The sequence below is a fragment of the Coturnix japonica genome, chromosome 25 (assembly GCF_001577835.2).
Source record: "Coturnix japonica isolate 7356 chromosome 25, Coturnix japonica 2.1, whole genome shotgun sequence".
Classification (NCBI taxonomy): Eukaryota; Metazoa; Chordata; class Aves; order Galliformes; family Phasianidae; genus Coturnix; species Coturnix japonica.
Genome location: NC_029540.1, coordinates 2,178,248 through 2,192,390, shown reverse-complemented (window position 1 = coordinate 2,192,390; position 14,143 = coordinate 2,178,248). Strand labels below are relative to the sequence as shown.

At 53.6% G+C, this 14,143-nt stretch overlaps 1 protein-coding gene across 6 annotated transcripts in view; it reads right to left on the bottom strand.

Annotated features, from left to right (window-relative positions):
- Nucleotides 1-359: 359 nt before the first annotated feature.
- Nucleotides 360-14,143, bottom strand: part of SETDB1 (SET domain bifurcated histone lysine methyltransferase 1) — a 15,356-nt gene continuing 1,572 nt past the window's right edge. For 2 of the 6 annotated variants that reach the window (XM_015884706.2, XM_015884704.2), the window contains exons 2-22: nucleotides 13,778-13,994; nucleotides 13,282-13,457; nucleotides 12,680-12,717; nucleotides 12,449-12,548; nucleotides 11,875-12,036; nucleotides 11,589-11,790; nucleotides 10,338-10,411; nucleotides 9,848-10,038; nucleotides 9,075-9,252; nucleotides 8,612-8,750; nucleotides 6,286-6,435; nucleotides 5,072-5,668; nucleotides 4,746-4,862; nucleotides 4,309-4,478; nucleotides 3,569-4,149; nucleotides 3,309-3,337; nucleotides 2,968-3,100; nucleotides 2,333-2,495; nucleotides 1,673-1,884; nucleotides 1,087-1,175; nucleotides 360-852 (exon numbers count right to left, since the gene is read on the bottom strand). In XM_015884706.2, coding sequence (XP_015740192.1) covers nucleotides 735-852; nucleotides 1,087-1,175; nucleotides 1,673-1,884; nucleotides 2,333-2,495; nucleotides 2,968-3,100; nucleotides 3,309-3,337; nucleotides 3,569-4,149; nucleotides 4,309-4,478; nucleotides 4,746-4,862; nucleotides 5,072-5,668; nucleotides 6,286-6,435; nucleotides 8,612-8,750; nucleotides 9,075-9,252; nucleotides 9,848-10,038; nucleotides 10,338-10,411; nucleotides 11,589-11,790; nucleotides 11,875-12,036; nucleotides 12,449-12,548; nucleotides 12,680-12,717; nucleotides 13,282-13,457; nucleotides 13,778-13,989 — 3,831 coding nt within the window. In that variant the 5' untranslated portion in view covers nucleotides 13,990-13,994 and the 3' untranslated portion in view covers nucleotides 360-734. Of the gene's footprint in view, nucleotides 853-1,086; nucleotides 1,176-1,672; nucleotides 1,885-2,332; nucleotides 2,496-2,967; nucleotides 3,101-3,308; nucleotides 3,338-3,568; nucleotides 4,150-4,308; nucleotides 4,479-4,745; nucleotides 4,863-5,071; nucleotides 5,669-6,285; nucleotides 6,436-6,471; nucleotides 8,286-8,611; nucleotides 8,751-9,074; nucleotides 9,253-9,847; nucleotides 10,039-10,337; nucleotides 10,412-11,588; nucleotides 11,791-11,874; nucleotides 12,037-12,448; nucleotides 12,549-12,679; nucleotides 12,718-13,281; nucleotides 13,458-13,777; nucleotides 13,995-14,143 lie in introns of those variants that run through there. The other 4 variants (XM_015884707.2, XM_015884705.2, XM_015884710.2 and 1 more) reach the window with 3 other exon arrangements.

The following is a 14,143-nucleotide window of genomic DNA, read 5'->3' as shown; positions in this document are numbered from 1 at the left end:
CCCCCAAAGGCCTCCAATGGAGGAGCAGATGAAGTCGTGCCATGATTTGGGCCAACATGGAGCTGTGGGGTCAGCGCTGCTGCAGCCCCCCACCCTCCATTCCTCCTCTGTGGGGCTCAAATGGGCCCCCCCCCCCAACCCCCCCCGTGGGGCAGAGGGGACCGATGAGCAATGAGTTTCTATTTATTAAGGGGGGGGTGGGGGGGCTCTGCCTCCTGTAATGAAGGGGGGAGATGATGAGGTTTGGGGGTGGGGGGGGTTTGGGGGGTGGGAAGGACCATTAACCGCCATCAGACCAAAATGTGTCAGTTTTGTTTCTGGTTTTGTTTTTTTAAAGGTTAAAAGAAATTATATATTAATAAAGTTGGAAAAATAACCGATTATTATTAATTATTATTAATAATAACAACCAGCTAATAAGAAGAGACGGTGCTTAAATACATCAGTAACCAATGGGGGGGTTGTTGGGGGGCATTGTGCTGTATGAAGGTGTAGAAAACCCCATTTTATTGCTTTTTAACACCAATTCTTTACATCACAGAACAGAGGGGGGGGGGGGCTCCTCCCCTCAGCCCCCCCTTGCAACCTCAGAGGACCCCCAGTGGGGCAGCAATAGGAACAGCAGGGAGGGCTCTATGGGGTCAACCCCCCCAGCCCCAAAACAGCACAGGTTCAGACAGGGGTGAGGGGCTGTGCCCCCCCCCCCAGCAGCTCACAGTTCAGCTCAGCGGAGCTCACAACAGCCTCCCTCTGCACTCAATGGCCCCGCAGCAGCACAGCAGCTCTTTGCCCTCCACGCTGCCCACCTCGTAGTTATAATCCCATGTCAGCTCCGTGCCAGCCCGGATCCTCCTGCAATGAAAGGCAGCTCGTGGAGGAGGAGCTGCTCCCCCAATGGGACTCCCCCCCCACCTCCCACCATCCAACCCACTGCTATGGGGCACAGTGGGGGCTGAACGCTGCCCCACAGCAGCAGCTCCCAAGTCCTGCACTGCTGGGCGCTCTCTCAGCCCCCTCCTCTCCACCCAGCCCCACAGCTCAGGCAGGGCCTGACCCATAGATTGCAGCCCCCTCTGCCCCATTTACTTGCTGGCGAAGAAGGCGACCCACGGGAAGCGGAGATCGTGAGTGTCCACAAAGACATTCTGCACGAAGAGGTTGGGGCTGCAGCTGTGCTGCAAAGGAACAGAGCTGTGAGTGCTGAGATGGGGGGCAGAAAGACCCACAAATGGGAGACAATACTGAGAGCAACGTGGCCCACATCAACACAATGCAGCCCAGTGCAGCCCATATCATCCCAATGCATCCCACACCATCATCCCATATCATCCCAATGCATCCCACATCACCCCAATATACCCCATATCATCCCAATGCATCCCACATCAACTCAATGCACCACACACCATCATCCAACATCAACCCAATGCATCCCACATCAACCCAATACACCCCATATCATCCCAATGCATCCCACACCATCCCAATGCAACTCAATGCATCCCAACACATCCCAATGCTTAATCCCACTGCATCATCCCACTGCATCATCATCATCCCACTCATCATCCTCACCCCACATCATCTCAGTGCATCCCACATCCTCACCCCACATCTTCACCCCACATCCTCCCCCTGCATCACCCCATCCCTCCCTCAGCCCCGTGCTCACGTTGAGGTACCGGCCCAGGTTCCCTTCCAGTTTCGCATCGATGATGTAACAGGACTCCTCTCCGTCGTAGAACTGCCGTGTGGTTTTGCACACCGGAGCACTGTCTCCCTTCTCAGCCGCTGCCATGTTGGTGGATTTGATGGCGATGCCGTGGGTGGATTTCAGGGCAAAACCTCGTGTGGATTTCACTGCAACCTGCCTCTTCATGGGCCCTGAGGGAGGAACCCACAGTGTCAGCTCCTCCATCTTCCCCCACCTCAGTATGCAGCTCAGCTCCCCAGCACCCCATGCATCCCACTTCATCATCATCTCACATCCTACATCACCCCAATGCATCCCAATGCACCCCACAATGTCCTAATGCATCCCACATCATCTCAATGCATCATCCCACCTCATCATCTCACATCCTACATCACCCCAATGCATCCCAATGCAGCCAATATCCTAATGCATCCCACACCATCTCAATGCATCATCTCACATCATCATCTCACATCATCCCAATGCACCCCACAATGTCCTAATGAATCCCACATCATCTCAGTGCATCATCCCACATCGTCATCTCACATCATCCTTCCCACCCCTCCTCCTCAACACCCCCCTACAACATCCCTATGGGTGTGGGGCAGCCCCTTTTGCCTTCCATGCTCTCACCTGAACCAGACAAATTCTTCTTCTCGTCCCCTTCCTCCTCCTCAGAGCCGGATGAGATGGTCTGGATGTCATCGCTGTCGTTGGCGGTGCTTTGGGGCTGCCCTTCCACCTTGGGCCCGTTGTCCCCATCGCTGTCGGTGCTGCTGGATAAGGTCAGCACGTCCTGGAAGTGCCATCACAGCTCCTGAGCACAGGGAGGGCTCCCACAGGGCTCCCCCCTCCCCAAGGGCTCCCACAGGGCTCCCCCCCTGCCCAAGAGCTCTCTCCTCTCCTCAGGTAGAGGAACCCCCCACCCCACAGGAATGCTGGCACCAGGCTAAGCCACACAGTGCTGAGGCTCTGGGGGATGAATGGGCTCCGTTTGGGTCTTGTAGGCAATACCCCAAATACAAAGACCCCCCCCCCACCACTTACAGTGCACAGCATGCTCAAACCCAGGGTGCAGAGCAGGGCACTGTGCCACCCTCCTGCATAAAAGCTGAATCCCAGAGCCTTCAGAATGGAGAGACATTGACCAGAAGGCGGCCTGAACTCCCCTGTTAACCTCAATGAGGAACCACTGGCACTCAAAGGAGAGCAGCAGGTGACAACCAGCAGCACAGGGGACAGCTCGGGGGTCCCTCGGGGCAGCTGACCTCAGCACGGAGCTGCAGCAGCGCCAAGTGCCGCCTGCTCTGCAGCAGAGCTGTTTTGCTGGTGGGTCTGCGCACCCCTTCCAGTTTAGGGGGGCTGGGGTTGTAGCCGTACATCCTGCCCATGTCGCTGAGCCTGCAGGGGAGAGGAGAAGAGCTCAGAGGTGGATGGGAAAGCAGAGCTCAAAGAAAAAAGCACCTCCAGCTCCCAAACCACCCCCCAACCCAGCTGCTCAGATCCATCTGGACATTTAACAGAGGTGGGGGTGGCAGCTTCATTCAAAAGCAAATTGGGCAAGAATAAATGATAAGAAGAAGGAAAAATAGGATGGAAGGAGCCTCACCCGGGAAGTCTGCGTGAATCTTCAGGTTCCTGCAGGAAAAGAAACGTTGATGAGGAAAATCCCCCCTCCTTTTTTGTTTTGGGGTGCTCTAAAAGGGCCCATTTACAACCACAGCTCCTCCACCCAGTGGGTCTCCATGTCCTCCATGTCCCCTCCTCAAGAGGATGAGCACAGACCACCCCCACCCTCCCCCACCCCCACCCAGCACCCAGTAGGTCTCCATGTCCCCTTAGGGCAGAGGCTGAGCCCCCCCAACTCACATCCTTCTTCAGTGCCTTTGCCTCTCCCTCTGCTCCCCCCGGGGCAGGCTCAGCCCTGCAGCCTTTGGCCTCTTCGCTCATCTTAAAGGACGAGGTGCTGTTGTTGTCCTGGAAGCTGTCAGCCACACTGTTGGAGCTGAGCCATGAGGCCACTTTGTTCTTGGAGCTCTCCTCAGACACGGGCAGTTTACAGGAGGCAGCAGCCGCGGCCTCATCGTGGCCGACCCGCGGTGTGAGCCCAGAGTCTTTAGACGCTGTCTCCAAGAGCCCGTTCTCCTTCTGGCCTCGAGTCTGTCGCCGTGTGGCGTAGCTGCGCCACACCGAGCTGGTGTTGAAGCCCTCGTCCTTGCAGAAGTTGTCGTCAGAGCTGTCCTCGTTGGACTCCTCCTGCTCCTCCGTGCCCGTGTTGTCTTCCTCATCGTCCTTCAGGTCCACCCCGCTGCTGTCAGACGAGCACTTGGCATCACTCTCATAGCCCTCCTTGAAGTTCTCCACACTCTCGATGTGATCCAGGTTGGCAAAGTATTCATCCCCCATCTCTAAACCTTCTTTGTCGGCGAAGTCGTCCGTGAGGATTTTCCCTGGTAAGCAGGAAACAAAGGGTGAGTTTCCAGTCACTCCGATACCCCACGGTGCTGTAACCCCGCTGGGCCCACAGGGGGACACTGCAGCCCTCATAGACCACGATCTATGCTTTGCTTTACACAGCACCCATCTCCAGTCAAAGCTGTCAGCCCTACCTGCATAGATGCAGACGAAGGAGCCCTTAGCAATGTCATCAAGGCAGCGGATGCCCCAGCCCTTGTTCTGAGTCTTGAACAGCTGCAGCCTGACCTGCAGCCCGTGCTGGACCAGGCGGTTGGTACACATGTTGACGTTGCATTTGCACCTCTTGTTACATTCGTAAACCCTGAAAGAAAGGAGGAGCAGCGTCAGCTGTCTGAGAGAAGAGTTGTCCTCACATTAGGCAGACAGGTCTGAGGGTGAGGGGATGGGACGGGGAGAGGAGGGGAGAGGAAGGGGAGAGGAAGGGGAGGGCAGAGGGAGAGGAGTACAGGAGGGGGGCACAGGAAGGGGAGAGGAGGGGGAGAGGAGGGCAATGGAAGGCAGTGGAGGGCAATGGAAGGCAATGGAGGGCAATGGAGGGCTATGGAGCCCTAATCGGGTGCACACTCACCCAGTTGGGAGGCACTCCTCCAGCCTCTTGTGCTGGTACCCCGAGTTGGGGTTGATCTGCCCTCCCGGGGTGCAGCCAGTCGCCTGGACTGTCAGCTGGTGACAGGCACACTTAGATCTGCAAGCAGAGAGGGAAGAAACCAAACCAAACTCATCTTAGCCCCCAACAGAATTGATCTGTGCACACCGGTTGGGCAGGAAGGGAAAGCTGAGCCCTGCTGTGTGCAGGCAGGCAGCAGACAGGGCCCCAAAGCTGCAGCCCAACGTGGCCACACAGCATTGTGTGCTGAGCAGGAGGGAAAGCTGAGCAGCTGCAGCATCACCTACTTGTCCCTGCAGCCGTCCCTGCAGTCGCAGCCCACCAGGAACTCCCAGCCCGTGTTGATGAAGACTCCCTTGCCGGGGATGCGCTCTTTGCTATAGGCCACCTGTGGCGGTGGTGTGCTGTCGATCTCATTGACACAGGACAGCGGCACGTCCTCGCGGCCCTTGGTGATGTCAGCAATGTAATAGTAAGGTTTGTAAGGCTGGAACTTGCGATCCACCAAGACGTAGGGATCCAAACAGAACATCTCCAGGAAGAGGAAGTCACAGTCGGTCTCGAAGAGGTAACGCTCGATCTCGGCCATGCTACGCAGGCAGAGCCCGCACGGTGTTTTATAGATGACGTGGAAGCCCATCTTACGGTTCACCCTGCGACGGGCTGTCATCCTCCTGAAGTCGTAGAGCAGAGGGATGAGCAGCGGGTTCTTGCTGCGGTACTGATCACTGCGCACAGGCCGCACGCGGGACAGGCAGGTGTAGCTGCAGACGTGGGGCAGGTAGAAGAGCTTCTCCAGCGGTGCGCGGTATGACGGCTCGTTGGGCACGCGGTCCATCATGCCATGGAAGAGCTGCGTTGCGCCCGCTGGCCCACTGGGGAAGCTGCCAATGGGGAAAGGAGGACAGTGAGCAGCCATGGCCCTATTCCTCCTCTCATCCTGCAGAGAGCATTGGGGGATTCATTCCCATCACAGCAGCTGTTTGCACACACTGGGATGGCTTGGAAGCTTTGCTGCTGAGTTTAGTTAGACCTGAGCTGCTGCTCTGCCTGACAAAAAGGCTGAGTGTGTCCCAATGGGAGGGAGGGAGCATCGCCAGGCAGTTCTGAACTGAAAAGCACTGCCAGAAGGGAGATCAGGAGGGAGCAAGAAGCTGCCCACAGCCTCATGGCATGTAGATGGGCGGCTGTGACACAAAGCTGCCCCACCTGCAGACACAGATTAACACCAGCTCCCCTCAGAAGCACCAGAACGTTCATAGAAACTCGAGCCCTCTGCAAACAAGCAGTTTTACAGACTCTGGCCAGGGCTGAGCACTGGGCAGAACTGATAAGAGACTTGCCAAGCTCACACCAACGACAAAACGCAGCCAGCAGTTGTCTGGGGGGGATAGTGAAGTAAGGTGACAAACAATTGGGAGCTGGCAAAAACCAACTCAACCCAACCCAACCCCAAATCCCTCCCAGCACCACACACTGCCCAGGGCTCTGCTGTGCTCACCGATGCTGCTGGGCTGCAGCTGCCCTTCCTGGTGGAGGTGCATCACTCAGCACAGGAGGTGAAGGCGACAACTGCCCTGAGCCGGGACGGAAGGATGTGCTCTTCTTGGCCACCTGCTTCCTCGACTGGGCCAGCAGACTGTCAGAGCACCTGCAGGAGGGACAAAGGGCAGCAACTGATGAGGTGCAGCAGCCCAGTTCCCCCCCAGGTTAGTGACAGCATCCTGCTAACACAGTGAGCAGGTTCGTCCTCACAGCCCTGTAAACCTGACTGCTCACGTGGCATAAATGACCCTGCAGCAGCCCAATAGTGAGTGCTGACACACAGCTGGTTGTTACAGGGCACAAAGAAAACCCATATCAGCAGGAATGAGAGCTCAGAGCCTGGGTTTGTGCCTCAGCACCGATCAGTGGGAGGGATCAGAGGTACAGAGCACTCCTATGTCCGTGTGCCAAGCAGTAAAGTCAGATGAGACACGGGGATAAAACACCAGCACCCACTGAGCGGCTCTGGGGAATCCCTGACAGCCCTGCAGGGGATGCACAGCAGCAGAGAGAAACTGCAGAGATCCTCAGTCCATTTCCATGGCTGAAACAGAGCACAGCCCAGCCAGCAAGAGGAAGAACACAGCTGTTATCAGGGCAGAAAGGCAGAGGGGTTGGCAACTGCAGCAAACCTGTTTGAAAGGGAGGTGTAAAGCACACCTAAGAACTTCAGGAGCAAGAGAACAAGGCTGCTGGCAGCAGTTTATAAAGGAACAGCAATGAGGAGCTCCACAGCAAGGCTGGAAGTGGGGCTGGAGGAGTAGGAGAGCTGACCTTCCCTCAGAGCAAATAAAACTGGGCAGCAAAGAAACAGTTCTCTCACTTTTAATGATCTAAGAAACAACGTTTAACCCCAAAGTGTTCCTGGAGGGACACAGCACGCTGCCTCAGGGCAACGATGGAGCAGGGCTGGCTTTGAAACAGCTTAATTCTTAAAGGCAGGATAAGGAAACATCTGTAGTGTCTGCTTCACTAGATCTGACAACAAGATCCTGAAGGCAAAGCAGGAGAGGGAAGAAAAAGTGTTTCTGTGAGGATGGTTAAATGGGAACGGAGGGATTCGTTGGGCAGCGAGACTGAAGTCTGATCCTGAGCATCCAACTTCAGTGCCTTCCTGTTGTGCCCTGCTGGGCAGCTCGGGGTGCCCCACTGTCCCCGTCCCCCATGTCCCGGGGGAGCCCCCATGCAGGAGCCAGCCCTGCTTTCTGGGGGTGGACCACTTCCCTTAGCAGAGTCTCTCTCCTTTGGGTTCTGCTGGAGAAGAGGGGCTCTGCTTGAAGCTTCAGTTCTCAAATCTCAGTCAGGTTGGTGCAAGATGATCATTTCCTACTGAATCCCCACATCCAGGAGCAGCACGAGTCACATCACACTGCATTTAGAGGGGAACCCCATGCTGAGAACGGAGCTTTGGGGGCAGATGGGGTTCTTACACACTGCTACACCTACAGAGCATCTGGTGAGTAAAACTTCACGTGCTGCACAGGTTCCTCACAGCTGGGGCATCTCCGTTTGCCTTTCAGCCCATGCAGTAAAATGCAGTGACAGCAGAAAATGTGCTGACAGGGGGTCAGGTGTCCATAAATTCGGATGGGATATCCACAGTGGTGACAAAAATGAACCGGGGCAGCTTCCCTCTCCCCTGTAAGGCTCTCAGGGTCCCAGAGCACGCACTCAGGTGTCCCAGTGTTCTCAGACACGTTCCCTTCGTCACCAGGCTGAGTCCTTCCTCCATCCAGGCCTCCTTCAGCACCGTCCCGGCCCTCCACGATGGTCCCCCCCGGGCCCCCAGCAGCAGGAGATACGTGGGGAGCTCGGATGGAACTCAGAGTGAACACATTTGGTCCACAACCACCCGGACCAACAGCTGATCCTGAGTTCTCAGTGCTCTGTGAGCCATTGAGTTCTGTGCACAGGTCGGTCCAAGCAGAGGAATGCAAGGCAGCCGAGGACCAAAGCCTGGACGTGTCACGAGGGAGCAATTCAGATTTTCAGAAGAGAGGCAGCAAAGCTTTCTAAGTGGGAAATGCAGCGTGTGCAAAGCTTTAGCCCTGGCTAAACGTGGGCATTCTGGCTCAGGGGTGCTCAGCTCTCAGCTCCCCCACCCCCAGCATCTCCTCCTTGCAGCCTTTCCTCTTCGGTTCACCCCAGAAGCAAAACTAGAAACATCTGCACAGCCAAGAATCTGCACCTGAAGGCACTGCTATGCAGGAAGGGCAGCACCCCAAAGGGCTGAGCACTGCAGACAGAACGCAAAGAAGCAGAGAAGTGATTTGAGTACTTACTCCATCTCAGTGTGCTGAGGAGAAGTGGGCTGTGCTGCCAGTGAGGCTGCCTGCATCTGCTCCAGGGGTCTGTATTGGGTTCCAGCTCCGGTCAGATCTTGTGTATATTGGACTACGGGGCCTTTGCTCCGTACAGCACCTTGGGGGAGGAATAAAAGAGCTCAGAATCAACACAGAGTCCTTACAACAGCCAGAGATTGTTCCATGAGCCACAAAACACTGATGCGGTCCCCAGGGCAAGCAGAAGAGAAGCACTGGCCATTAACAGTAGGCCACTGGCAAAGCTTTGAGTCACAGCCAATCAAGCCAGGCAGATTTTGCTGCTTCTGCTACATCCAGCAGGTAAAACCCACCTTAAATCCCACATCTCTGGGAGTTCTGCTTAAAACTACACCACAAAACACACACAGAGACAACAACTCCAGAGCTCCCAGTTACACAGGAAAGCAAAAATGCTCCGTACCTACATTGGGCCGAGTCCTTGCCTGTCCACTCTGCTTCTTCTCCTGGGTGGAGGCAGTGGAGGTTTTCATGCTGAACATGGGCTCGAGGCGTGTGGATCCCCGGTAAATCCACTCACACCGTTTGTCATCCTGCAGCAAGGAGAATGCAACACTCACAGCATCTACAGCAACATCTTCCTAGACGAGGGATGCAGAGCCAGCAAATGTTAGTGATGCTCTTAAAGCCGACAGAACCTAACTTAGAAGAGGCAAGGCATTGATGTGAAGGCTTATGGAAGGTCATGCAGCTGAAAGCAAAGGCAGCAAACAGAGAATCGTGCCCAGTTGAAGTTATTTAGACAGGAAGGGAACCAAGCAGACCCAGTGTTTGCTCCTCTGCTGCACAAACTGAGCCAGAATACTGCAGCTCCTGCTCAGCTTCTCAGAGCAGCACTGCTATAGAACAGAAGGCGCTGCTGGGAGCTTAGAGCAGGAAAGGACCAGGACAGAACTGCTGCAGATGATGAATTCTGTTTTTGGAACCACCTATGAAGTACTTTGCATGTGCAACTGTGGGAGCAAACCGCAATTAAAAGGGTTTTTGGAGCTTTCACCATGCAATGAAAAGCTTCACCTTTCCAGCAAAGCAGAGGTTAGCAAAACGTGTGCCTGCTCCAGAGCCCCATCTGACACCAGCAAGGAAACTGGGTTCACTCAGGCCCACAGGTTCAGCTCCCACACACAAACACACCCCCCATCCTCCCCCTCAATGGGAAAGGAGAAACAGCCGTACCAGGAAGAGGATTTTGACCAGACTGCTGTCCACTTCTTCCACCCTGGATTTCCACCAGGTCCCTTCCCATTCAGTTTTGATCAGCTGTCCATTCTTTAGCAGCACCATGGGGCGGTTGGGGTAAGCACTGATGTACTCCTCAATGAAGTCCCGGCACGACACATCCTCTATGTCCTCCCACGTCTTCTTAACTGTATAGAAAGGGAGAGAAATGAGGCAGGGGAAAGGTCCTTTAGCTCTTTATCTAATGGATTTCTGCTAAGAGCCATCAGGCTGGGCAGCACAGCCACACCAATGCCAGGGAGCAGCAGCACGCTGCTGTGCAGGCAATAAAACATCACCTCCTCCCACTCTGCATGCAAAGCAAATCCATACAGGCACAGCACTAATGCGTGCGTGACCTCCAGGCTCAGGACAAGCTCTTTTGTGTTCCCACCAGCACCATAAGTAACTCCAGCATTAGGACACAGGAGAGGCAGAGGTCACTCACGTGGCCTGCAGACTGGGTACAGCTCCCACTCCTTGACATAAGAAGCATAGCCATCATCAAAGAAGATCAAGAACCTGGACAATAGCACAGAGAACACAGTGTTTAGTGCAGGGCTTAGAAATGCCACTGAATGAAAGCAGAGAAACCCCACTTTGCCACCTCCAAATGCCCTGGGTCAGGTGTGAGGATGGACAGAATTGTTCCCTCCTGCCCAGAGCTCCAGGCTTTGCAGGACTGCTGCTTCCCTCGCTGCTTCTGAACCACCCTCCCCAGCTCTGAGCTACGTCTGCACTCCCAAAGTGAACAAACAGAAGCTGCCCAAAGGCTTTCCAGCAGCACAGCACAGTCAGCCCCCCCTCCCCCCAGTTCCAAACCTCTTCACCTCCACCACAGGAGCTAAAATGATGGGAAGAACAAAGAGTTTAATTGCTCTTCATCTCCACAAAGATATTTTCAGAGCTTTTGGGACAGCAGAAGATCTGCGTGCTGTGACTGAGAGCAGCACAAGGGGAGAGCTGAGGGGTGGGAGGATACACAGGAGGCGTATGTGGAAGAGCCCAGGGCTGGAGGTGAGATGGGACCCACAAGGCTGAACTGCACGACTCAGTGGGAAGGAAAAGAGATAAGGAAAAAAGATAAGAATAAAAGCACGCCCCCAAGTAACACTTTTGGATGCAGAGCTGTGTCAGGGTTATGAGAGATGAGCAGAACAGCCAGGAGGAGCGCATTTCAACACGACTAATAAGTGCGGTGCTCTGCCCAGATATCCCACACTTATCAGATGGAGCTTCACACGGCTGGGAGGAGCCACATCTGAGCGTGGGAGGGTGATTAAATTCTCTTAGAAAGACCACAAACCAAAAACCACATCCAAGGAGCTCTGCCTCTCATCTGCATGCAGCTGATTGGACTGCTTTAGACCTTCTGCTGCCGCTTCTCATTATGTGCCCAGACAACACTGCTGGCACAAAGCACTTCAGGGCTCTTCTTTCCTCATTCCACGCCCTGAGCAGTGCAGGCTGATATCTGCATGATCATTTGAATGAACTACCAAACCCAACTTCTGACTCAGGGATCTGAATAATAGAACAGAAGTTCCACCCAAAGCTTTCATGGATAAGAAAAAGCGAAGGAACAACAGCCAGCACTAACCCTGGGGAGGTCAGAAAGCAACTTAGCTTCCACTTCAGCACATTTCCTCCCTTCTAATTAAAAAAGGAATAAAAAAACATGGATGTAGAGAAGGAATACCTGTCTTTGTTCTTCACGTTCGGTGTTTCAGCCACTATGCCAGCATACAGCCAAACTTGATCTCCATCTTTGTATTTTGCCACAACTCTGCTCCCAACGTAGTGTTTGTCCGGGGAGGGGTGATAGTCATAAGCGATGTGATTGCCAGAAAGCAAACTCTTCCCCTTATTGTCAAACTTCACTTTGTATTTCTTACCAGCACCTGGAAGACGTTTCAGCATCAATAAAGGCACAGTGATTCCATATAGAAAGAGCTGAGCACCACTGACTGACACTTCAAACCTACCAACCGTCTGGATGGCAATCAGAGTTCCTTTGTGCCATGTTTTGGTTCTCTTCTTGCCCAGGATCCTCATGCCAACCTTCAGATCTCCATCATTGCTCAGATCACCCACAGCAGGTCCAGAAGGCTGGAGAGCAGCAGGAGCTTGTTGAGGGGTTTGTGCATCTACCCCCAGAAAACAGATAGGTTAGAAACATCCCAGAGATTCACTCTGCTGTGCTTGGCAACTGGAAGCACATCTGTCAGACCCAAAGCAGGGAGTGCTCTCCTTTGCCGCAGCCAGTAAAGGGCCTCAGCTCTATAGGATGGAGCAATCAGCAAAGGAAGGTGGCACAGCACTGAAAAGCTTTTATGTTACAAGAAATTCACCATCACTATTAGGATTTAAAAAGGGTTTAAGGAAACAAAATATGACTTCAGAATCCACACACCCTCATGAATCTTCCCAACAAGGAAATAGGAAAGAACAGAGCTGTGGTTTTCCTTTCCAAACTGAAAACCAACAGGTTTAGCATTCAGGCAGCATCGAGGCTGAGGCCCACAGAAGTGCCAGCACATACAGGAAGCTGACACTGACCTTTCAGTGTATCCTGAGTGTTTGTTCTCCTGTGCACAGCATCCACAAACTTCTGAACATCCTGGGCAGATCTTCTCATTGCTGCCATGGCTTCCCGCAGCTGGAGGGAAGGAAAGGAAAAGAATATGAAAGAGTGTGGATTTTTACCCCCACTGAATACAACGACATCCTGAGCGTGCCAGCAAAACCCCACTGCAGAAATGCCCTGTGGTCAGTTCTTTGCCAACTCACCAGAGTCTGATCCTTGGCAACTCCGGGACTGGGATCACCTGTTTAGAGAGAAAAGAAGTAATTACAAATGTAGTGAGGAGGAAGAATCCGCCCTAGTAAGTCACTGAAAGAAAAGGGAGCAGAGAGAAGCATAGAGTCATAGAATCACAAGGTTGGAGAGGACCTACAAGACCATCTAGTCCAACCACCCTCCCATTACTATAGCTACAGCAAACCACTAAAGCACCAAGCATCAACCATACAAGCATCATCTGGTCCTGCCAGGAAACACACTCAAAAAGGCAGTTTTATTTCCTATCCTTTCTAAGACATGTTTGCTGCACTTGCAGCTTCTCCACAGCAAAGGGGATGACAACTAGCCCCAGTTTAGCACCTGAACAAACCTAAACTCCAGGAACTGTGGGGCAGTTACAGGCCCTGGCAGACCATAGCAGCAGTGATGCCCCTCATGTGAGCTCACTTCCCATCTGCTTTAGGGCCACTGTGGCTGATGGGCAGTTCTACATTACCCCTATTCTGATCCTCCTCACTCCCCTCCTGCTCCAGGACACTCCTATCCCTGCTCTTTCCTCATCCCCATGGGGTACAATAAGATACTGAACTGTTCTTCCATCCCGAATCGATGCTCATGACGTCGTCGTCGTCATCATCATCCGGGATCTCAATCACTTCAGAGGGTTTGGCAACCATGTCCTCCTCCTCAGAGCTGCTCTCACGGTACTCCAAGCCCAGCTTGGAATACAAATCCTTTACCAGCATCTCACATTTATCAAAGTCTCTGGGATGGGAATAAAGAAAGAGAGGGAGAGACGTGAAAAGGGAATATTATATCCCAAGGCATGGCTGGAAGAAACACGAACCACTGGGGAGGTGGTTATTAAACACAGCCATCATGAGGTGAGGGAGAAGCATTTACAAGAGGGATTCAGAGTGCTCAGTAACCACATACAAGTCAATCAGTACAATGTCAGTCTACATGGAAGGGAAACAGGCAGCACATCAGGCTTTGCCACCCAACCTGCCCCATCTCTGCTCTCTGAGCCCCAACTCAGCCACACAAGCTCTCACCTCCACAACCACAATTCCAAGTGCTCTCACCTCCAAGCATCATCAAAGAGCTGGTCAACATGAGCCACCTCTTCTTCCTTCTGTTTCACATACATCTCCAGCTCCTCAAGCTGCTGCTTCTTCTGCTTCACGTACTCACACTTCTCCAGCTCCTTGTTGATGATGTCCTGCAGCTCCTCCATGGAGATTCCCATTTCCTCCATCACTTCTTCTTGCAGCTCTTTGATGTCCTCGGAATCCATTTCTGCTGCAGCCGGGGAACCACAGAGGGGTGAGGATGATGTTTGTCCCTCCCATTGCTCTGCTCCATCCTCAGCTGCCCCACAGCTCACGGTTCTCCCCTTCAGCCCCACTAATACAAAGAGCTGAAGAGCTGGGAGGAAGAAAGGGGCTCAA